General features: G+C 35.4%; 1 protein-coding gene across 1 annotated transcript in view; it reads right to left on the reverse strand.

Moving 5' to 3' along the window:
* MMP16 (matrix metallopeptidase 16) overlaps positions 1–26,058 on the reverse strand; it is a 160,795-nt gene that overhangs the window by 26,040 nt on the left and 108,697 nt on the right. Inside the window, exons 5-6 of the mRNA XM_053977528.1 lie at positions 15,810–15,971; positions 12,643–12,860 (exon numbers count right to left, since the gene is read on the reverse strand). Of these exons, the coding sequence (XP_053833503.1) occupies positions 12,643–12,860; positions 15,810–15,971 (380 nt within the window). The remainder of the gene's footprint in view (positions 1–12,642; positions 12,861–15,809; positions 15,972–26,058) is intronic.

Genomic DNA, 26,058 nt, shown 5'->3' on the forward strand with positions numbered 1-26,058 from the left:
AAACAACCAAAAAAACCCCACCCCGAAAACCAAAAAAAAAACCCCACACCAAACAATCTCTATTTGGATGGGTTTCTATATTCCTCACTGAATTGAGCATTTTAATTCATTCTGATTTTGCCCAAATAACTAAACTGACTGAGACACTATAAAATGTTCCCCTTGCCACATGGTTATGATCCAATATGAAGAAACAAATAGACAGACATAAAAGAAGCAAAATAAAGACCTGTAACGACATCAAATCTAGGCTTACAGCCAAGAATCTCTGGAATGTTCAAATTCTCCCTAATGTTCTGTAGGTATCAGCACAAGCCCATGAAGTGCTGCACAAAACCTTTCATCCACACAATGAATATTAGGCCTTTACAGAGCAATTAAGTGTTTATTTCCTCAGTAGTGATTGCACTTTGAGACTACAGAATCATCTGTAAATTTTCTTGAACCAAATTCTGTTGCCCTTCCCCACAGGGAGTTAACATAAAAACAATGAGTTCCATGAATTCATGGAGCAGTGGTGTGTTCTGCACCATGGAAAGATAAGAAAATTGGGCATTTTTTATTACTAAAAAAATACCAATTTTTCTTGGTTAGAATCAAAAAACTTTCTCCTGGTGCTGAGAAAAAAAGTGTTCTGTTGAAGTAGTCTATATTTAATCTGTAAATATTCTAAGAAAGATGAGTCAAATGTAGAAAAACCACCACCATTTCATGAATACATGCATCTGTCTATGTCATATGATACAAACAGGGGATCTTTGATACATCATCTTTAAAATCAGGCAGATACATAGAAGGGAATAAACAATGAAAAGAGTTGAAAAAGTTTTAATATGTAGTTGCATTATGATATGAGGTGAAGATAGGTGCTTTGTAGTAGCTGTCCTGTTCTCTTTATAAATAATACTGGAAAACACCAAGTTGGAATGTAGATTGGCTCTCTCAGAGGCCTGCAATTATACAGGTTATGTCAACACATGATCATGGTTCTTCGAAATACCATGGGACATGTGATGAACATAATTTGAATGAGTCAAATCTCCTTTTGCATTGACCAACACCTACTTCTTGATATTTCTCTTCCAATAACATATTCCACTTTTGATGCACTCTTTGGGGAAACTAGATAACCCATTATTTTCTATGACACTTTGATAGCTTAAATCTGACAAACATATGAGCCTCTAATCTATTTGAAAGCTCAGTAACACTAATTGTACAACTCTCTCCATTACCCAAATAATCTTTAATATGTCATAATCTTCAATTTTCTTCTATCCTTTTGCAACCTCTTTTACAATTTCATTAAAAAAAAGATCAATAACTGTGGACTACCTTTTTCCTTTTAATGAAAGTGTAAAAAAGATTTCAAAACGTGAAATTTTCTAGGAATAGAGAGAATATGAGCATAACAGCATTTTCAAGATTCTTTTGCCAGCTGCACAGTATTTCCTATCACAAAACTATATTGCCTTACCAATAATAGCACAGAAACCGAAATTTCCTTCCTGGAAAAGACCAAGTGTACCACTTAGGATCCTATAGAAAATTTAAGGATTTTTTTTCTGAGTTATTCATAGTTTATTTTTGCTATCCATCCTGGTCCATGAAAAGAGAATAAAGAATAGTGGCGTTTGTGTGTATACACTTCTTCTGTAACTTCACATATAAACCAGTGAAAATGGTTCAGGACAGACTTATCTTTCTCCAAACAACACTGATCAACCCCTGCAATGAAATCAGAATAATTTTTTTTTTTTTTTTTTCTACTTGTCTAGCCTTATCACACCATGACTTACAATATGATGCTTCACCATCTGCCAGAAGTGAGCAGATTATTTTAAAAACTAAAACAAATATGTCTGAGTCATCAGACTCATGAGGCTGGTGCACCCCAGGACAGGGTTGGCTCTCCTGGCTGTCAGGGCACTGCTGACTTAGATTCAGCTTTCCATCAGCCTGGACCCTCAAGACTTTTTCCGTGGCGGTCTCTCCAATATCTTGTTCCCAAATCTGTCTGTACATCCTGGTTTGCCCTGTCCCAGGTGCAGAATCCAGCCCTTTCCCTTGCTGAACATTATATGGTTGGTGATTGCCCAGCCCTCTAATTTGTTGATGTATCTGCAGGGCTTCTCAGTCCTCAATGGAGTAATCAGCTCCTCCCAATACAGTTTCATTGGCATACTTAGCATCTCTTCAAGTTCTGTATCCAAATTGTTTGTGAAAGTGTTGAAGAGAACTGGCCTTAAGATGTACTCATGTGAATCCCACTACTGATGTAGTCATGTGATCCCACCAGCCTGATGTAACCCCATTTACTATAGTCTCTTTTTATTGTCCTCCACATTTCTGGGCAGCTTCAACCCCAAGGATTCTTACTAGCACTCAGTTTGTCAAGTTTTGACACGTCATCCCACAACTTATCATTGGCAATTGCTTATCACTGATTTTGTACCTTTGCCCCTTACAATCTAGTTTAAACCTCTGTCAATGAGCCCTGGTAGCTCCTGTGCTAAGGTCCTTCCTCCCCTTTGAGAAATGTGCTCCATGTCCTGTAGGTGAGTGTATGAGGGTTATTTTGCATTCAAGCTGCAGCAAGATAAGAGGCTAATATATGCCTTTTGTTCTCATTTTAATGCTTGTGTATTTTGATATTGTGCTGACAACAAAAAAGAAAAAGAATCTGGGTACCAAATCTAACTCCAAAAGGTATGGGACAAGGCTAAGTAAATGTTCTCCCTGATGGACATAGTAGGATTGAAAAAAATGACTGTAGAAGATCCCACACTAATCAGTGATCATTTCTAGAGTGTCTCAGCTTTGAGGCTGACTGCAATGGCCAATGAGCAAAACAGGCCGCTAAGAGTGAAACATCCAGAAAACTGCAGCCAACAGTAACATCTGTCATGACAACACAAATATGAAAATGATAGATATTCAATTGTCTTTGCTCACTGCTTCTGTTTCTCAGATACAGGGATTAGATCTTGTAGACAGTGAAGGAATTTTTAACAGTGAATATGTAATGTCATAAACCACATCTGATTGCAGATATGCTGGGAATGTACAGTTTAAAGCAGCAAATGACTGTGGCTATTATAAAGGACTGGCCAGACATCACTCCAACACAAAATCAAAGGCTACATCATGATAAGACTACAGAGAAATGCTGGTGCAGTCTTATAAAGAATGGGAAAGGATTGAACTCTGCCATTATTAAGTATAACCTTTGACCTAAAACAGCCTATTCTCCTTTGTAAAGATATTTTCATTAGACAGATATGTCAGATCATGAATTAAAATGGTCCCTGCGTAATTTTGATTTATTGTCTGGAAAGGTAGCATAATCAAATTTGATTTTGTATAGAAAATCAGTTTTTGATTTCATACACTTGGTATTACAAGCTTATGTGTTGTTTCTTTTGTGATTTTCCCTAGCATGCATTACTCATAATAGATAGTCCCTCATTACACCAAAGGTAATTAAAACCAAGTGAAATCATCAGTGTGCTATAGTCAGTGGAGTTTTTTACCATTACTTTCACGTGGGCCAAGTTTTTGATCAATAGGCAAGGAAAGCAATACTTGAAAATATTCAAGCTATGGCTTATAAAAAAGAAGGAAATGCAGCATTTAAGTAAATATATGTTATAAATTTTTGATATTTTTCAATAGATTGCCAAGAGTGTGAATTGTGTTTCACTAAGTGGTTGAAAAAATAAACATACGTGTGTTTTACATTAAGATCTCAACTGTGTAGTAGTGCAGTGTTTTGCATAGGAAATGGCTAATTCAGAGGAACAAATGAGGTTAGTTTATCTGCATTTAAAAGCCTGCCAAACTTTTACATTGTGAACCTTCAACCCCTTGAAAGGGAAAAAAAAAAAAAAGAATCAAAGAAATTCTAAATATACAAATATTGGTAGAACAGAAAGCTTTGGATGTAAATGAAGATTAAGGAAGTTTAAGCAAATAATACCACTGCTTGAAAAAGCTTAAATTACAAGCCATTCAAATTGTTTTCCAAAACATTTACCTAAATTAGTTGAAAGGCCACAATTTTATATAACAAGAAATTTTAATTAAGCCTTGTGCTTGAAGTGTTTCTGCAATTATTCCCTTTGGTTCTATTAGGATGTAGTCTCAGTTAAAATGTATTGTTAATATTACAAGATAACACTTGCTGGTGGCACAAAATTGAAGATATGCCTCCATGTAATTTTAGATTATTCCTTGCTGTGAGTTTTTGCAATTATTTTTTGTCAATAATGCTTCTTTATATTCTCTTGCCAATGAAATATTTTTAATCAGTACACCCAAACGCTAAGCCTCTGAAAACAGGCAACTTCTACAAAACTAAGTATTTTTTGCAAACTAGAATTCAGTTACAACTTTTCATTATTCATTTTTTCTGTATTAAAATAAAAAGTAAAAAATTAATAGGGTCATAGGATTCTCTGACTCTAGGCAACAAATAATGTAACTGTGAGCAGGAAAATCCCCAGGATTACATCTTTCCACTTTATTTGACATCATTAGTCCTTTGTCAAGTGATAATGTCCATTGAAGGCATTTATTTTCCCCACTGAGATTCTCTGTCTATTGTTGAGTTATGCACAAGAAATAAATTTACCAGATTAATCTTTTCACGTGCATTTGTTTATCTGTATTTTAATGTCATTCTCTTATTTAATAGTTTTATGCAGAACCATAATTGTTCAGTATTCCTGACATTTGGTAGTATGTAAAACTTGTGATTGAAAACATAATTTTTAATGATCAAGTAGATCTTAGAACAAACTCTGGTCATATAGGCAGGAAAAAAGGAACAGTTATTTGCAACAACTAATAAAAATAGCATTTCTAAATGCACAAGTAACACCATATATGCACACTATCGTTTGTTGGAAGAATTTTTTTTTCTGAGTGAGGAAAAGTAACAATTCTATTTTTTTTATTTGACTTACAGAACTTTCCTAAGCATACATAAAGGTTTGACCCACTCTATCTTTTTGCATAAAGCAAGACCAGAGAACTTCAGATTCCCCCAGTTCCACTCTATTTAAAAAAAATGCTTCTAAAGAATGACTAATTCTTTGAATTGTGGCCAATGGTTTGCAAATATTTAGTATTACATTTTCAGTATTTATTACATTAAAACTAAATCAGAAGTCAGAATTTGTTTAGATTCACATTCAACTGCCCACAATTTTTAAATATTGTCCCAAAGCCTGCTACCACATTTGCATAATAATTCACACAATTCACTCCAGAATTCCTGTTAAACTCAGACTGTCCAAGTCTGTGAAAACCCTTGAAGAGTCTGAAGTGCTCCTTTTTATCTGTAAGGACTCTCTGGGTTAGGGAGTGTACCTTGTGTGTATTAATGGCTCATCAGGAGATGGTGAGAGTTTCAAAGAGACAGGAGCAAGTCAGCCTTTGAATAAAGTATTTTAGCTCAGAGCTTGACCCTAGGAAGGAGGATGATTTCCTCTGAAAGCTGACCCAGGGGAAGGAGGCAGCAGAGCATCTGTCTCACACAGAGAGAAAGGGTAGACATTCCCTCCCCTGCACTTCCCTTGTTAGTGTTTGTAAGCAGGTGCCACACATCCCAATCTCCTCTGCCTGGTCTGTTTTTCTGAGCTGGAATGAAGTCACAAAACAGTCTCCTGACCAAATCTTACTAGCTATTGCCTCTGAGAGTCATTTTCCAAAGGAGACGGAGCAAATGCTACTGGGAAATGAGTGGGTGAAGCAGTCAAATTTCAGCATATTCATAGAATCATAGAATGGCTGAGGTTGGAAAGAACCTCTAGGGGTTTTAGAGGATTATGTAGAAATACTTGAAACTTTCTTTGGAGTTAAGTGGGGAAAATAACTGACAGAAACATTTTAGGAGGCTATGACTTTTTAGTGCTCATATTTCTTTTGCTACAAAAAGTCACAGAATGGAAAATTATATTTCCTCATGTTTAAATTGAAATTAAACAAATCATCTGTCTTGCATTTGTCTCAGGGAAAATAAAATTCAGAATATTAGCTTTCAAGTTCAAGGCAATGCCTCAGCACAGCTGTTGCATCTACCTCATCTTCCTGAACTGTATTGCAATGCAAACTTGTAGTATGGACATAGTCAAGCAACAGGTACAATTGTTTAATGAAAAAAGTTCTATGAGAAGAAATAATACTATATTTTGCATGTGAGGGTTTATTTGGGTCAAGATGGTGTGAGCAATTACATATTAACAAGATGGTAATACCCACCATTAGATGAAACACTGGTGTGGTGCACTCTCATGGGGTCCACAGTCAAAGACACCAGTATCTAAGTGATAGCTACCCTTCTGAAAAATCAGAACCACATGTATTGTGCAACTGTTTGGCCTCAGAGGACAAACTGTATCTAATTAAATGCAAAGCACATATGATGGACATGAGAGGAACTCAGTACCATCTGCTCTACTACTGATTAAATCCTTTTACACCACACTGCTTGCCAGTGAAAACATAGCCTTTGGAAAAAAAACAGTACTCCCTCTCCTGACAAAGCTAAAGCCCTGTGGAAGATACTGAGTCATACATCCTGGTAAGGTTATACTTCTTAATGGGCTACTACATGACTAATGGGAATTTTACTAGGCAGATAGTACAGACTATTAATCAGTTCAAGTTGCTTGTAAGTTTCAATAAGATGTATACCAATTATATTGATACCTTTGTAAATAAAGCCCTAAAAATAGAGTTAGGATTTTTTAGAACTTTCTATACATAAAATTTACATTTATATATACAGATATGAGTATAAGTGCTAGATAATAAGTATTCCTATGATTGGGCTGCCATCTTTCAAATTGTGTAATAAAGACAACTTTTTAAAAGTTGTCAAGACAACTTTTTAAAAAGAGAGATGGTAGAAGGATTTTAAACAGAACTATTCAGGTACAATTATCACCCAGGTGATTACATTCTTGTCTAAATTGCTCTGCAGCTGGATAGAATACACTACCCACTTTCCACACTGTACGGAACAGATTGTACTTCCCATTTTAAGCCTGTGAAATGTGTTAGCTAGAAACCTTTCCTAGCTTAGAAGCAGATTGAAAGGCTGAGGTAACATTTGGAGAATATTTTTACATCTGTCAGTGAAAGTATTCAATTATCAAAAACAGACAAGCTATGACTTTTTAGCATCCCAGCATGTCCCTGCTTGTATCCTCATGACATCCTACAATTTGGTTTTGTTTCATAAAAACAATCATGCTGTACATTTCCAGTTAGCTTGGTGTATTATAAAACATTGAAATCCTCACTGAGTTTTTGCTGCTTTTCTCTTCATTTTCAACATATAAACTAAATTACCTGAATTAAAGCAGCTCTCCCTTGCCGATTAGTTCAAAATCGGCAAATTCCATCAGGCTGTTCTTCCTAACATGACACAAAAAATACGGTAAAAGGAGTCTGCTCTCTGCAGACTACTTCTGAACTGCTAGCTACTTCTGAACTACTGTTCCAAGCCTTTTACAGCGAAGATGTTAAGTGGTTTTTCCCTCTCAGATCACGAAGTGTCTACTTCCTCAGGATCCTCTGCTGAACTTTCCCAGGCAGCAGTTGACAGCTCAGACACCCACAGCATGACACGACAAAAACCAGCTACACAAACAGACCACAAGAGCTCTGAAAAAAAGCCTGCTCTCAAATACAGTGAAATCCAGTCTCATACTATAGCTATTTCTTTGCCTCTGCTTTTATTAGTAGTATTTTCCCTCTGTCTTACATATTTTTAATTAGATTAAAAAGCTAATGCTAAAATGCTTTAAAAGTTTCTTGTGTGTTTACCACATATCAAGAAACAGATTTTTTTCCTTTTGTGTTTAATGGCATACTCTATATAAATACACAGTTCTACGAGGGATATTCAATGGAACCTATACTGTCACGTATGAAAGCAACCACAGTCTAAACTAATGCCAAGGAGTAATTACAGCCTAATTGCCTTGGCTTGTTTGGTATGTCATAAATGTTTTTACAATGGTTCTTAGCAGATCAAGAGTCAGAAAACAAATTCCTGCAAGTTGTGGAGAAATTACTACAGCCCTTTAAGGCCTTCCTCAAACTGGCTCCATATTCTACCATCTGCAGTGTTCAGAAGACATTTCTCTGAGCTATAAATGTTATTTGTCTGCTGAACAAAATTCTTTATCTAGTACTTAAATTACATTTCAACAAACACCACAGTATATGAGAGTAGTTAAAAAATGCTCTTCTACAAGGAGTTAACTTTTCCAACAAGAATACTAAAACCCTTAGAGGTTTTATAGGATCCATTCATTTGTTTCCTAGGGATTTAGCGTTAAACAAAGGACCAGTGCAACCTCTGTGAAATGTTCTTCTGTGAAACAAAAACCTGTGTCACATAAAAAGGACAGTAACTTGTCCCTCTAATTTGATGCTCATGAAGGGCAAATTCTACAAATGCTTATTTTTTGAGATGCAACTTGCTCAAGAAAGCAGGATTTTTTCAAATCTGTGAGACTGAACAGAACGTAAAGGAAAAGGATATTGCCAGCAGTCACACTGTTTGATGAAGAAGAGCTACAGGTAATTTTGTTGCCATGGAACAAAGTGTGAATTGCACAGGACACAGGAAGAAAGTTGAAGTATATGCTGCAAACTTCTTCACTAATGGATTTTTTCTGCAGACCTCAGACAATGGGGTTTCTTTTCATGATGCACTAGCCCTGGAGGTACCCTCAGGAGACATTAATAAGACTGTATTGTTGGATACCACATATTGCTACACACAATGGCAGAGAGGATTTTCATTAAAGGCAGACACTGTCATACCACTTTGCATAACTTGCCCAGAAAAGAAAGGCCTTTATTTTTCACCATTTCAGCCATTTTTCTGCGTCCCAGGGGACTTCTAACTAAACAGAAGAAAAAAAGATTGGAAATGAGTGTGGCAGCAAAATAGTAATTGTACTGAGTATAAATACAGAAGCTGAGAAGCTATCCAAAGATAAAAACTTAGCACACATGAATTTTGGCATAGCAATTCTTCTGCCCTGATAGTTCCTTATACCAATTCAAGCACGAATCAAATAACAGCAGTATTTATCAGTTGATGACAACTGAAACCAATAGTTATGATGTATTGATTTTAACAAATATTTTTGTTGCATAGCATACTGTGTTCCCAAACCTTACAGCTGGCAGGGACATTTATTTAAAGAATTCTGGAAGAAATCCTCTTGGGACAATGCATTTATGTGTCAGTGATATTGATATGTGTATATTTGGTGTAAAAGAATTACCTTTTTATTTAAAATCCAACAATTCCTACAAAAAAAAAAATCTGATCTCTAAAATTATAATTTTATTTGGTGATAATTGAAGCATCTGTAGGAAGTTGATTACTTAACTTTTGTGTTTAATATTTATGTTAGATCAAGAACAGTTCCCCTGTTTTTCATCTCTATGACCCTAGAATTTTTATCAAGTGTTTCTAGGATTGTTACTTTGCCAAAGTGATGGAAAACAATAAAAAGGGATGGATAAGTGTAAATTGCATTTTCTCCTTAAATTTAGTGATACTCAGTTTTACTCTGAGTATATCCATTTGAGAATGACAGATAGTCTTAAAACCACAGACAAAGCTCATTAATTTTACTGAACACAGAAATTGCTTCTAATATTCTGATGCTCTTAAGTATACCTAATAGCTCAACAGCCAAGAGAAAACAATCTTGAAATTAATGTTTGTCATCTACTATGACAATCCACAATGTATCTCAGTGTGTTAGATTTCATGCTTCAGTTTTATATTTAATTAGAATTTAATTATTCAAAAGTGCTTAAATTCTTCAACTCTGTGGCTAAGTTCCCAAGCAATTTCAAGGATTATTTAAACAAATTGAGCTCCTGAGTTTAAGACTTGCCCATGAGAAAAAAAAATGGCTATTTTCAATTTGAAATTGGTACATGGCATACATTCCATTCAGGAGGCACGAAAATCAGCCACTACACAATAATTACAGACCTCTGGATAAAGACAAAGAAAGAAAAGGATTTAATTTGATTAGCCTCCAACTTTATTCATTTAACTCATCTGGGAACTATCCAGTAATAATTCTTCCAATGAAGGTCATAATTCTTCCTTAATTGTTTCCACCTGGTACAGTACTGTCATCAATCCCCTGTTCTCCAGCTTTCCTTACTTGGCTCCCAGCCCATCACTCATGCCCTCCCAGTCTTCCTTTGCACTGTCATTAAGGAGCAAGGGAAAAGAGGTTTGGGTTATTTTTGTTGTGACACATCACAGAACTGCCAGCTTGGTTTCCTCCTTTGCTGGATGATTTCCATGTGTTCAGTCCCTAATTCTGTTTACACCTCCTAAGAACTAATTCCTGCCCTTTTTCTGCTACATTCAGACACGCTGAGCTCTTCCTTACAACCTGTCCCACACCCCAGCATTCTGCAAAGTTGACTTTTCTAACTCTTCCCCTTTTCTGCCCTTTTTATAGTCCTCCCTATACATCACCCCCTGCTACCCCCCTCAAAAAATCTCAAACAGTTAATAAAAATCCTTTTGCAGACAAAAATCTTCACTATAAAATTAATGTACAAACAAGAGACTAAGACAAGCATTCAAAGACACTCATTCTACAAAGTCAAAATCCCTATACTTAGGAAAATTCCATTGCTATGCACACCTTGTTATGTTCCCAGGCATCCTGAGGAGAAAAGGGAAACTGTGGGACCCTAAAGAAACTAACCTCAACAAAGGTGACCTTTTACTTCCCTTCCTAGCATATTGCTTTCATGATTGCAGTGACTTCATCTGGGGAGTCAGACTGTATACATGAAATCCGGATGCATTCTGTTAATGGTCATTTTTCTTTGAGAGACTTTTATCATATTTCCTCATTGGAATTATAATGAAAGGAATTTTAATTTTGGAACATAAACGCAGTCTGCACACTAGCAAGCATATACACTTTATAGTAAATATGTGGTGTTAAGGCAGTAAGCAGTAAACATTTTTGAAGAAAACTTAATTTGTTGTCAATCAGACCAGATAAGAGTGATTATTAATGGTGGTGAATATATTTATCCAGGAACACAGGCTTGCCTAGACAGGAAATTTTGTATTAGTGAAACAGAATTTCTCAGTTTATTGATTTATGTCTGAACTAAATGAGAATATGTTCTATTGCTCTTGAGGTGGGTGACATGAGATTGAAGTAGGTATTTTAATATCCTGTTTAATGTCAAGTTAGAAAATTAGGTTCTTCCTCAACCTTTGAGTTTTAGTCATAAAAGACTGATAGTTCAGGACCTCCCAGTGTTTTACCATATACCATCTATTCAAATGGAATGGGCTGACAGCCCTAGGCTGCAAAAATCCTTAGCTGTTTATCGGAAAAATATTTCCTGTCCATTGGATTGTGAAGGTAGTTCAATAATTTTGAATGAATTAATGTAAAGCTATTTGTAAATGTTTTTTAGATAGGTAAAGAAAGTGAAAGCCTGGGTAGCATTGCTAATAAGATTTATCTGGTAAAATAGATTATATAAAAAGAAAACACGTAAGAGAGAAATGAGTCCTATCAGAAAGGACAACAAAATTGAACAGGGAGCTTCACATTTTGAGACAAATACATTGCCTTTCCCTTGCACTTACAGTATTGCTGAAGAGAAAACACTTATCTAGTTACATGAAAGGCCCTTCCTCTTTACCTATAATACTGAAGATAAAAAGGATCCTATCACACATTTACAAAACAAAGATCTCACACTTCCTATTGCTTAAGCAAATGTGACATGCTATTACTTCAAAAAACAGATTATCTTGTTGCTTGTTTCTGAAATTCTTGCACAACATTACCTGACAGCAGATTGGTTTATGAAAACGAGCAATAATGATTCTGTAATTTTTCTTCAACATTCAATGCCTTCTGGAAACCATACTGCAGATCATCCTCCTAAAGATACCTTTGATGTCCATGAGTCTCAGCAAACTGCTTCTATTAAAAGACTGCCTTTCAGTTCAGTTTGTTTATTTCAATTTGTTGTATACACACCACATTTTCAGCTCAGAGCAAGAAGATGAATGGACATAAATAATGACACATTTGCAGTAAGAATTTTGTGGCAAAGACCTTTAGTAAGATATTGTGGTTTCTATGCAACCACAAAACAATGACAAACGTCTTTTGTAAATGACAGATCTAATTGTAAAGTTAAAATTATAGTTCCATGAAAAAAAAACCCAAGTACTGAAGACACAGTACAACATCTACTGTATGTTGGCATGTGGCTGTATTCCCAACAAAACCATCCCTATTATTCATGAATTGATTTACACTTTTTATCTTTCCATAACATGCAGTATTTATTTACCCTTACATTTTGAGACATTACAGTTTCTGCTGACATGGCTATTTTCTTAAAATAGAACATTACAGCAGTCCCCTGCTAGATGTTTAAGCCATGTGTATGTTTATTTTTTAATTTTTTTCTTGAACTTTCTAACTGTGAGCAGGCTGGGAATGTAGAGTCATGACGAATTAGAGTTTGCTTTATAAAAAAAAGAGAAATGTAGACATTTGATGTAACACTGAAAAATTCACAGCCTCCTACCTTAAAAACAAACATTTCCCGGCGAAGAATAGCCAGAGTGTTGAAGTTCCCATCACAGATGTTAGGCTTGGCTCCAGGATAGGAAGGTTTGTCACCAGTGGGTGGCCTGGGAGGTTTAGGTTGCCTGTCATTCTTTCGTGGGTCTGCTGGGGGGACTGAACGATGTGGGGGTACTGTTGGCAGAGGTCTTGTTGGTGGTGGTATCCTGTCAGGTGGACCTTCAAAAATACAGCAGCTGGATGTAATACACAAACCCACTAAAGGAAACATACACAACAAAACCAGCTATAAGCTGTGCAAACCCAACAGTGAAAGGGGAATTAAAAAGTGACCTAACATACCTTTCTGATGTTATTAAATCACTGAATCATAGAATCACAGAATATGCTGAGTTGGAAGGAACCCATTAGAATCACTGAGTCCAGCTCTTGGCCCTGCCCAGGACACCCCAAGAGTCACACCATGTGCCTGAGAGCATTGTCCAAATGTCTCTTGAACTCAGGCTGGTGCTGTGACCACTGCCCTGGGGAGCCTGTTCCAGTTACAAACCAGGCAGTGGTTACAAAGGGCATAAAGAATGACTACTAAAACCAAGGAAAATAATTAGTTTTCATTATCCAAAACATTCCTTTTTTGGAACAACATTCCAGTAAAACCTTCAAAGGGTACTTAGGCCACCATCATTTCAGATGAGAAGTAGTTCAAAGCAAATTATTTACCAATTGAGTAAGATCTCTTATAACAGAATCATTTTCACTCATACAAAAAAAGAAAAAAGATCTTGTTCCTTATAAGATCATCAGTCAAAGATTTTCAACATATAGTTTTAATCTATAGTCATCAATTCACACAGGCACTTGCTACTTACTCCTTACTACTGACCAGGTAATTATTACTGATCAGGTAATGTCATATTCATTAGAGACAGGATAGTCCCAGCTCTTTCCAATGTCCTTTGGTATGTACTGCAGCTCCTAAAACTGGACCTCCAATCCTAGGCATGTATATAACACACCTACCCCCCCTGCCATGATTTACATATTTTCAAGTGAAAAACTAAAACTCTGTAGAGCAGTCTTAAAACATTTTTCTTTTTTCAAATATATTATTTGTCAAAATATACTAAGTTTTATGAAATTACTATCCCACTCATAATTTCTCTACCTGCAAGTCATCAGGCCATCTCAGACAGATACTGATCGTAATCATAATGGCATACTGAATGACTTGAAATGAGTGTACTGAAAATGCCTTCCCCTCTCTACACATGTCAGCAACATTTATTTTTTATGGACAAAAAGACAAGAAGCTTCATATATAACTTCACGTCTGGAAACAAGATGAATGTTTTAATTTTTGCTCACTCTATTTAGGCCTCTCTCCAAATAATTTAAATAGATAATACACTTTGACTTTAAAAAATAAATACTGTTTGCATGACCACCTTCAGAAATACTTTTGAATAGTACGACAACTCTAAAACTGCACAAATGACATTTGAATTTCTGAGAATTTTATGAAAAATACTTTTTATACTTCATTTAAAAAAAGACGGATTATGTACGGAAATCTTAAACTTGCCAAATAGTTGTCATGCAATTTAATAAGGCATTTATTTCATTCACAATTTTAAGACTTTTGACATTTATAATTTACAGCTAATAACAGTATTTCAAGGAATACTGCAGACCAAAGTAATTATTTTAATAGGTGTGACATTTTTATTGAGGCATATGATTCCAGATCACATCTTGATTTTAAAGGGAGCAAAGAAATCAGTTTGCAGTAGCTCGTGTTGGAAAGTTTTTAACACCAAATCAAAGTTTTTTTATGCTATTTGGTGGTGATGTCAGATATTACTTCCCAGGGGTAACACATTTCTCCTAATGTATAGCCCACAGCTGTTTGAGCTTAGCAGTTGGTTTTCAGCAAAATATTCTTGTCTAGCCCTTAAGTCTAGACTATCAACTTATGAGGTCATGAGAAACAACCTTCCTTCCAGCTAATCACAGGAAAAAAACCCAACCAAACAAAACTTGATCAGCCAATCATTCTGAAATTGCTTTTTATGCTTTATAAAAATATCTATCTGTGCTTGTGAATATGATATTTAGAAATTCTTGTTACTATTACACCATGTAGTCTGCAGATTTCTAGTTAGCAGTACAGTAATTCTACATGATCGTAGTTGTCCTTTGTGGTAGGAAAGATAAAGAAGGAATGCCCCTCACAATATTCAACATAAAGAAAACAAAATTTAAACAGGGAAAACTGGAAGTACAGAATTTAATTCCGTGCAGATTTAATTAAGGAATATTAAGCAAGGCAATATCAAATTATATACACTGGATAGAGAGCATTAACATGGAGGTATGATAGAATTTTCAATTCTAAAAATAAAATAAATCTTTAAAGAAAAAAAAATAAAGACTATTTAACATATACCAACAGAATCAAAGTCATTAAAACCAAAATTAAAACTCTGTCTCTGGAAGTTTAAGGGATAGTAATATGGGAGGTAGTATTACATTCAACCCATAATCACAGTTATGTTATTGTTTTGACTTTTAAAAAAATTTCAATTGCCTTTTTAAATGCAGAATTTATTTGCATCACATGTATTTTATATCAGGCCATAAAAAACTGAAATGAACATATTTTAAAGCAGTCTCTTCTTTACCCTCTGTAGGGACTATAACACTATTTTGGGATCAATTTCTTATATTTATCATAAGAAAGGGTATTTACGGGACCTCAGATTTTGAGGGAAATTGTCTGTATTATAACTGATAAATTGAGAAGCAATCAATTCATCCAGTTACATGAGCTTGGACAGCTGTGCAAATAATCTCATTATAGTTAAAGACCTGCATTTCTTAATATTTTCATAGTTTGGAATCATTTTGTATGAATTTTCATTATGGATTTTTAAAACATTTAAAATTACTATTCCAGATGAGTGTAGATTTGAATGTAAGTTTTGAACAGTGAGAAACAGAGTAAGAGCATCCTCAAAATCTTTGGATGTTTTACTCACACAGAGACTCTGGAATAACAACTGGTGAAGTCCACACTAATGAACCCTTTGGAGAGGTGATACGGACAGGAGGGCCTCAAAGTTATTCTAAACCAAAAAGCTTGTGCTGTCTGATGAGAACATGGCATACCGTATATCTTCTGGATGCCCTGTAAATCGTCATTAGGTAGTTTGAAGTTGTCAGTTTCCATATACTGGTAAAATGGAGCCATGATTGCAGTGGGATCATTAGAGTGCTCCAAGCCCAGAGCATGTCCGAGTTCATGCACTGCAACTAGAAAGAGATCGTTTCCTGTGAAGAGAAGGAAAGGAAAAAGATCTTTGAATCCACAAAGCTAGTAAAAAAATAACACACATTGGGGACTCTGGATTTGCAAGATGTTTTCACTACATATGAGTTTCACAAGGTAATGAGTACTAATTTATGGATCATCAAGGATAATGTGGCAAAAAAAGCATTTTTGTCTCTTTTTTTCTAACAAGGAAACTATTATGCTATAATATATGGTACTCTTACAGCCATCATAAACATAAACCTTTTTTAATTTATACACATGGTAAGTGTAGGGTTCAAGTGTCATAGCTTATGTCTAGGCTTTTGTGCAATTTATGACTTGATGTTGCCATGAACCAAACTAAAAATGCTTTCATCAAGTCATACTTCCAACAGAAAAATATCTTGGCTTTGTTTGGTAAACTTCACAAACTGAAGACAACCTATTTAGGATAAACCCCACAGAGTGTCATTCAAACACTTGTAATCAGACCCTTGCTGATTATATGTAGATGTTGTCCATTTCTGAATCACTGTAACTGAAATCCTAATGAAGAAAATAGATGTCCTAATACATTCCCCTGTGCAATTCCTTGTAATAACAGTAGTTTTTTATTTAAGTTTTAGAGCTTTTTAAATTTTTGTAGGACAAAAGAAAAATCCCAAAACCATGCACTCAGGTTATAGACCTGAGTTTGATATTTTTGTTATTCTCTTCTTAAAGTATCTTTAAATTTTTTATTATAGAGTATTAGATACAACTGGAAGATGTGGCAGTAGAATATGGCACTCTCCTGAAGCAAACACAAATCAAAGCCAATGGGATCTTTTCTAAAAAAAGTTTCAGAGCTGGACCTCTATGGTATTAGTCTATTTTTGCTCATCTAAGATTTTGTTCTGCATATCTTTCTATGAGTCTTTCATACAGATTCTGTCGTACTTAACCTGTCACAAAATGAGACTTTGGAAAAGTGATTTAGTTCAGGAGAAAGATTCCAGTTGTTTAAAAAGGGTCACATCCAGAATATAGCTCATTTCACCACCTAGGGATGGGAAGAACTATCCTCCAGAAGTGTGATCCTGTCCCACTGACAAGAGAAGTACTCTAGATCAACAGCTTATGCTGAATTTCTCAAGTATTTCCTCTTGCTGACACACTAAAATAAACTTTATTCAAAGTACATATGAAAGAGGAAACACTAGATGCCTTCATGATGTATGAAGCCACGCTGATGTCTGTAAAATAGATGTCTGAATGAAATAATGAAAACAGACACAAGTAAAACTATATGCTTAGTTCACAGAGTCTTCTCATAATTTCTGATTCATAATTTGAAAATATGACAACTAAATGCTCTTGATCTTCTATTCAATATAACTGTGCAAAAAAATCATGTCTTCCAAAAATTAATGTGACATAATGTGCTTTTAGAAATGAGAAGTTTATCCCATCATTTATAATTATGTGGTTTCTAGACGAAATGTTTTATGACAATATTTCTCTTGGATGCAGCTCTTTTTACAGAAAAGCAGAATCTCAATGTGCTGTTTCAATAGGTTTGATAAGCCTGACTGTCCTGGTGACAAATGCTCTTGATATCTGAATCTGGCCTTCTATATGCAGACAAAGCTGATCTTGACATCATCTCATATGAATAATCCACAGCTTCTGTAGCTAACATCAGCATAGGAAATGATGCACAGAAGGAACTTTGTAATGGTTTTTATTTTGCACTTATAATGGAATAATTAATGTAATTTTAAATAATCATAGGTTTAAGATGGAAAGACAGAAAAGAAGAGCATGTTACTGTACTACAGCTTTCATACTATGATGAAAAGTCTCACATAATTTTTCAATTATTTTCTGAGTTTTGTAAAAGTTCTAAACTAGGCTTATTAGAATGCAAAATTTCTTTCCCTAGTATTAACTTGAATATTTAAGAAGCAACATTCTTTTTCTTTTCAGACATTATGAAAGCAAATTTCTTTCCTATACCCATGCTTCCTACATCATAACTAAGAATATTAACTAAACCTTATATTATAAAATGCACTAACAAGTTGGCCACATTTTATTCACTGAATTATTTTCAAATAGTTTTGAAATAAGAGTATTTATTCTACTACTATCATCAGGCTTGTTACTGTCAATAAATGAAACACTTTTCTACATGTTTTACCTCTACTGTTTGAGGCAGGAAGTCTGGGAAGTTAACTAGTTATAATTTATAAAATTTCAAGAAACCACAGTTAATCAACAGTCTTGTAAGAGTCTACTACTTCTATTTGTGCCAGTTATGCAATACATGAAAAATCAATACATCCTTTGGCTCTCAGTGCTTATTGAGTCCCCTTACAGATTTCCAGCAATTTCTACATTGTGTTCCATGTTGATCTGAAAGAGGTGAAATACATAGCAATAGGGAAATAAATAAAACCGACTTTCAGCTACTGCCATATCCTCTTTCCAGAATCACAGATAATGAGTATATGGTAGAGCACTTCTAAAGAAGTACCAAGTGACAGTAGGACCATGTCAGACAACAGATATTATGCAGGGGTTGACTGTTTCTCCTTTCATCTTTTGAATAGAGGAGATTATGTAAAGAGAAAACAAAAACAACAACAAAAAAAATCAAAACAAAAGAACTCCCAACCAATCAACCAAAAACCTCCAAACACTACATTCAATGTCCGACTGTCCCTCCGGATTTAGTCCTTATTTCCACCTCATGCAATGCAACTTGTAGCCATCAGGGGAGCCATTAAGTGTGGCAAAGCCCTTGAGCAAATGCGTAAGGGGGAAGGGAGAAGGTCACAGGAAAGAGCTGGAAGAATAATATTCTTGCCTGGGGTGACAATGATTTAACAGGGAACATATTTTCTACTCATAGCCAAATAGCCCCATTATTCATAACAATTTCCATCAAGAGTCATGATTGTCTCCAGGGCATCCTGAATTTGAACTGACCCAAATAACTTAGTGCAATTGAAACTCAGGTTTAAACCAGCCCAAGATGAGCTGTCTGAGTCCAGTACAGGTAGGGCCTTATTACTATCTGATTTTCCATCCTTTTTGCTTTACATATGATTAAATTTCTCTAATTAGGCAACAATTATTCAGTGCCTCCTTGCTTAAGGGAGCAGACTTGCCCTGAGTACCTCAAAGTTACTGTAAAATGCTCCTGACAGTGCAGAAAGACAACCTTCTGTAACTCTGGCACTTTCTCTCAAGGCTGTACAGAAGTGTATTTGTGACTGCAAGGTCAATGGTGGCCCACCTTCAATTCCTTGGTCAGTGCTCAGAATAAGCTGAAGAAGCATAAAAACAAGTGAGCATTCCTATTCAGGCTAGCTGTGTTATCCTATCGATACTGGGGAGTTTTTACATTTTCAGTTGCCACCGCTGAAAGAGAGAGTGCCAAATCATTTCAGTACATTATCCAAGTAGGACATATTTCAGTCCACATGGCAAAATGAAGCACCATCACAAACTTGAACAAGTTGTAACAGAGTTAAAATGCATATGACTACAATGATTTTTAAAGCAAATGTTGCCACTGAAGGATATACAATGGTAAATATTCATTGTGATAGTCTCAGTTGCATCTTGTTGTATACCCACAGAGTAGTAGAAAAATATTGGAAAATATATTTCACAAGTCCAAAACTTGTGCATCTCTATTCTTGTGTTCCCCATTAGCATGGAGATTTGGAATAGAATGGCTGTAAGCTCAAAAAGTTTGTGATTATTTTTCTTGTTTTATCTCAAGTTTGATTTCACAAGGGAAGAAAAAAAAGATACCGTGTGTAAAGAACTAAGATAAAATTATTATTTTTATACTGACACTTTTCTCTGAGGCTATAAACTACTTTAGGCACTAAATCTGCCTGACTTTACAAACACTGCCCAAACTCCAGAATATAAATATGTATTAATATATCAAATATTCAACAGCCAGCAGTGTGAAGTATGTTATATGGAAAAGCCTTTCCCTTTAGCTAATATATACACTATTTTTCACATCTACAGATAAACAAAGCTAGTATGTTTGCCCACAGTAAGCTATTAAGAAAACCTAGTTCTGAAGATAATAATTTCCATTTTAAATGGTATGTGAATTCAATTTATAAATGCAATAACTTAATGGCTAAACATGTGGCCTCAATTTTGAAGACTTTTCCATCCCAAGGAAAAAAAAAAACCTAGAAACTGAATTTCAAGTTACAAACAAACTGTTAAAATATAAAGATGTTTTATACATAGACATACACTCTTTCTTCCAAAGACTATTTTATTTCATTTTTCATGATGTAGATAGATGTTTTCTAATTAAATTCACATCAAACTGAAATTTAAGTCTGCACAAAACTTCTATTATAGTCCTATTACAACAAGACCAACAAGACAGTATCTCAAAGGCAAACCTACAAATAATCAGAAATATTACACACACATAAAATACCCATTATTTTCTGTATACTTGGGCCTAAATATAAATAATAGGAATACTCTCACCCAAATAAAGGTGCTACATTTTCCAGTCTAAGAAATCATATATAGTTGCTTTACATTATCTCAGACTTCTGCCATTGGCACTAAAATTTGGCAGCCTGGTGATTATTTTGGAAAGAGAATTTTGCTAAAAGATAGAGGAGCACCTTTGAAAAATGAAGAACAAAACTAATTTTTTGTCATTTTAAGTAAAAGCATATCATATAGAGCATATCCACTTTCTGCATGAACTTAGCTTAGCTATTTTTTCACACTTTATTTTCAACAATTATTTTTAAATAATATAACTATATATTTAGGCTTTTTCATTGTGACAAAATGCAGCAACATAAAAATATCTTCCTTCACCCTATTAATACATAAAATGTAAAATATCTCCTTTCCAGTAGGCTTAGTGAGATATATATGCATACATGATATATATGCATATATGCATAGTGAGATATACATGCGCACATATATGCAGACAGGATGGGAGGTACAGACATTTTGTTATATACAAAGTCTGTACTAATTACAATGTCTATAATTTAGAATACCTACACCCATATGTGTATATTTTTGATAAACTATTCTATTTTAAAAAGATTAACAGATTAGTGTGAAATTCAAAATTGCTTGCTTGAAATTTGATAAGGACACATTACTACAGAGCAAGGCTGTCTTCAGGTGACTCAGATCTTTGATGAGATATGATGAGAACACTTGAGTTTAGTGGCCTGTGAGTCCATCCTGGCAGTGCTTTACTGTTTCTGCATATTTTGGGCAGAATTTAGAAGAAGTTAGGAGCCCACTTCCTTTAAAACACACATCAGCTTGTACTTTAGAAGGCAAAGACATGCAAAAGACAAGAATTTCTGACTTACTGCTTAGATCTGTTACCAGCCACATTCTACAACTTTTAGTAAAATGCTTGAAATGGGTGGAATTAATTACTTTAGGTATTCTTAAATTTCTTTCTATAAAAAGCATGGATATAAGAATATATCCACTTTTTCTTACAGTTTCTATCACTAGTACTGAAAAAATTTGCAAACCATTCTGACTAGTGAATCAATACCAACTTCCCCAAAGAGAGACAAGTGAAGAAGATAGAGATTATCCTAGGGGAGGTAAAGAAGACATGAGAGCTTGCTTCAATGTGATGGTATGTGTTCCTTCTGAAAATATGCTGCTTATGGCTTTATTTCATCCTTTGAGGAAACCCTGCTGTGACAGGAAATCTAGCAATCTAAACAAACTCTTACATTTATGTTGAATCTCCAGCTCCTGGGATCAACTTCTTCATCACTCAGGTCCACTACTGAATATTATTCTCAAATGGCATTTTTGAGAATTCTACTAGTAATAAAGCCATATTGATCAACAGAATGAAAAATTTTATTTTGGGGTGTTTTCATGGTTGTGTTTAGACAATAACTATCTTAAATAAATTTGACTTTTAATGGAATGCTGCATTTTGCTAGAAAAGGTCTTCATATTACAAATGGTGCAAATACTGTAATAGCCTTACCTATTTATACTCTTTCCTGTATTTTCTTTGTTTCTGTTTTTATTTTTAGTGGGAAAAATAAGCTAGAGAAGTACTTAAAACTGCTTTCTGAAGGCTGTTAAAATGAATACATGCTAGGATTGAAGATTTGGGTATGCACACGAGAAGAGCATGTATCACACAGTTCTCATCTATCCTCCATGGTCTGGTCCCTGTGGGTCACTCATGTGAAGGGAATGTACACCTTTCTACCACTCCTAAGTGGCACTTTGGGTGAGAATAAATGCAAGAGAACCTTAATTGTGCATGAGGCTGTACTAAAACTGAACCCTTGTTTTGACAAAAAAATTGTAGGGTTTGTCTCTAAGCCACTCAGCTAAAGTGCAGGTTTGTTAACACGGTGTCTTCTTTTGTTTTATTTTTATTCCTTTACCCCTATGTTCTTTGTGTCCCCCTATGAAGAAATATTTGTAAATGCTTGGAGGAAGGTCAAAGTCATACTGCAAATATTCGTAATAGATGGAATCTGTCATGGGGCAGAAATCACAGAAGCATAAAATGGTTTGGGTTGAAGGGACCTTGAAGACCATTCAGTTCCAACCCTCCTGCCATGGACAGGGACACCCTCCACAAGACCGGGTTGCTCAGAGCCCCATCTGGCCTGGCTTTAAACACTTACAGGGATGGGGTATCCACAGTTTCTCCGGGCAACCTGTTCTAGCATCCTCCTGCCTTTTAGAAATCTGAAAGAGTCCTAGAGATCACTGAAATCCCCACAATAGAATGTACACAGAATTTAAGATATGTGTAAATATTGTGTTGGCTAAAGTTTTGTTTGATATTTTTTTTACCCTGTACCAGTAAACTACTGAGATTAATTATAATATCCTCTAAATTAGCTCACATTAAACCCACCAAAATCAGGTTATTATTATTATTATTAGCGTACCATTGTATCTTAACACAGACACAGGACTTTTTTAAACAGTGACATAGTTGTTTGTTTATATATATATATACATAAAGTTTTTATATGAACAAATCTTCCTTCACTGTTACTTTAGGTTTTTTAATTCAAATTAAGAAAAAAAAAGTCAAGATAGATTTTTCCATTATTTGGGTCTTTTTCATTAAACTGATGATAAAAAGAAGTGGGAATTTTGAATCCTAATTGGCAAAGTGATTAGAAGAAAAAAAAACAAACCATTAAAAGTTCTCTGATCTGAAAAGAAGACAAATTTTCTAAGAAGCCTGCAGACTTCAAAGACAAACCTGATTCAAGTGTGCACCACATTTTAAATTGAGACAGCTTCAAACTGGGGATCGTGTATACAGAGAAAGTGACAGAAAGACAAATCTGCTACTTAGGTCTTACTTTGTTAGAATTTACTCATATGAAATGCTCTGATCTATTGGACAATCTGCTGCTAAGATCCTAGGATTCTATATCCATACAGATGTATGCCCCTCTAGCTAGAGGGACCACTGTAAGCCTCTCTAGATCTCGGGGAATATGAGTTCACACTAGTGACTCTTGGCACTTGTTGGCATGGAGATGACTGAGCTCCTGCCATGGAGGAGCAGCATCCAGGATGACAGGTTGCAGAGGGCAGAGCAAAAGGTGCTGGGGAGGACAAGATGGTCAGGAAGTCTAGTCATACTCCTGGGCCTCCCAGCAGAAGGAAGACTATGCAAGAATTTGCTTAGAGAGGAAGATGAAGGCAGGAGTTTGTTGACCCTGGCAAAGCTCAGGAGAGATTGGACATGAGAATGTAGGCCAGGGCAGAAGTTAAGCCTCTCACTTCCCCTTCTCTGAATTAGGAGCTCAAGCAGGACCCCAGCCTAGGGCAACAGCAGTTGGCCCCAGCAGGAAGAAGGGACAGTGCCAGAGGCTCTATGTTTGATGGCTCTCAGACCAGACCTTCCACACTCAGGAAGGTTGGGAGCACATCTCTGCACCTCTGCAAGCCACTATGGCCAGCCCGGCCAGTGTCACAGGTGATGATTAAAAACAAAAAAACAGCTAAGGAGTGACTGTTGATTATATATGTATTTTATTTGCTAACTCTTCCTGAAGCTCAGGCCTTACTACTTTTGCTGCTTCTGCTAGCACTGCTAGCTGGAGCACAGCTAACAACATTAATTCCATGTCTCTACTGGATCTTCAGCATCCTGAATATTCAGTGGTAATCCCATTTCCTCATACTAACATAGTGTCAATTTCTAAACTGCATCTGGTGTTCTGTATGATTCTCAGAAATGGGAAACTAAAAGTATGTTTACACATTACCATACTACCAACAATGCATTCAAAATTTCAGAGGTGCAACCCACTTGTGAATTATGTTACTCAGGCCAATACGAGTGTTTGTCTTGCCATACTGAGGGGCAGGGAGCAACCTCTGCCTGAACTGCCCTTTCTGACTGTTATACTGAGCTGCTCCCAAAACAGCCAGCTCTGGGGCTGACACAGATTTCTTTTCACCCCGTTGGTGCTGCTATTTTGAAGCTCTTATCACTACAGTTCTCCTCTAATCTGAAATGGCACGATTCAATATCACTAGTGCAAGTTATCTAGCTACTCAACACCGTAACACAAATGTCTCTACCTGCACCTCTCACAGCAAGAGATGAGAAACAGGTATTTCAGAACATGATTCATCCAGTTTGTTTTAGACACCTGCTTCAGGATGCAACAAACCTTACCCAGGAAGGCAATATATCTCTCCTATAACTCTAAAGGGACTCCATGAGATTAACTCAGATATAAACATCAACATATGGTCAGATTAATTCCGCCTCCTCAAGTCTTCTGGCTTTTGACTTAGGTCTTTTCTTTTAAGTCACTGGCAAAACATTAATTATAGAAGTACAGGACATGGACTTAAGTGATATATGTACAAACACAGGAAGTACTTATCATTGGCTGACTTGAAGAAGAGACTTAAACCTTAAAAAAAACAAACCAACAAGACAAAACCAAAAGATATTTGGCACAAACAATGTTGCTCTTTTAACTTGTCTGGATTCTTTTTTTTTTTTTTTTTTTTCTGCTTTCATCTTTTTTCACAACCTAATGTTTTAGCTTTGTATGTTTCCAGCTATTGGTGTTACCTGTTCAGCACTTTTTGGTACCCAAACTGTTAGGAAGAATTCTAAATATAGATAAAAACCATTTTGGCCTCAAGAACAAATAATTTGGGCATTTTGAAGTGAAGAATTGTCAGGAAAAGCACAAATTATACTCTAGACTTGAGAACATTATTGTAGAAAATCTTTCATTAGTTAATTTTATACTATTCTTAAAATTCAGATATACTATTATCTTCTGTTTTAGGGTTATCTACATCTTTCTACTTTTTCAATATGCATTATATTTCTGTTTAATAAATAAATAAATATGTAATTAAATATGTAATTACTGTAAAAATCTTGTTTTGTTCTCTCAGGAAACCAGGACAACATCCATATTAATTGGCAACATGATTTTTCAGATTCTCTTTGCCCCTAAAAAAGCAGAGGAAATGAGATGGCAATGCAGTAATGATATTCTATGGAGTATCTTTGGTATTTCCTAAATCTGCTATCTTGAAGAAAAAGTCTCTATTAAGTGGCCCTAGCAACAAACGGAGACTTGAGGAACTCTCGATCAGATGGGAGTTGGAATGTTAGCCTGATGTCTGCTTTAAATGACTGAAATATCACTTTTTGTCTAAAGGGAGAATTCTAGATTAACAGATAATGCCTCTTTCCTAAATTACCACTTCTAGGAAACCCAACTGAAAAGAAAATAAATAATTTCAAGCCATTTGTTCATTAGCTGATTTTTTAATTTTAAACTGTTTTTGACTTATTTGCAATAATAAAGGGTATTCTCTCTCTCTCTTTTTTTTTTTTTTTTAACTCAACATGTTTGAAATATGGCTTTTCACAAGCTCTCCGTAGCAAATAATCTTTCAAGAATGTGAAATTCAGTCTCTGGTATGAAATCTCATAGCTCATGAGGCAGTTCCTCTATTATTAGCACTACTATTAGTTGGTATCATAGATTTTAAAGAAATATTGCCTTATGGTAGGCTGATGGCATGCACTTA

This window comes from Vidua macroura, chromosome 1, assembly GCF_024509145.1.
Source record: "Vidua macroura isolate BioBank_ID:100142 chromosome 1, ASM2450914v1, whole genome shotgun sequence".
Taxonomy (NCBI): Eukaryota; Metazoa; Chordata; class Aves; order Passeriformes; family Viduidae; genus Vidua; species Vidua macroura.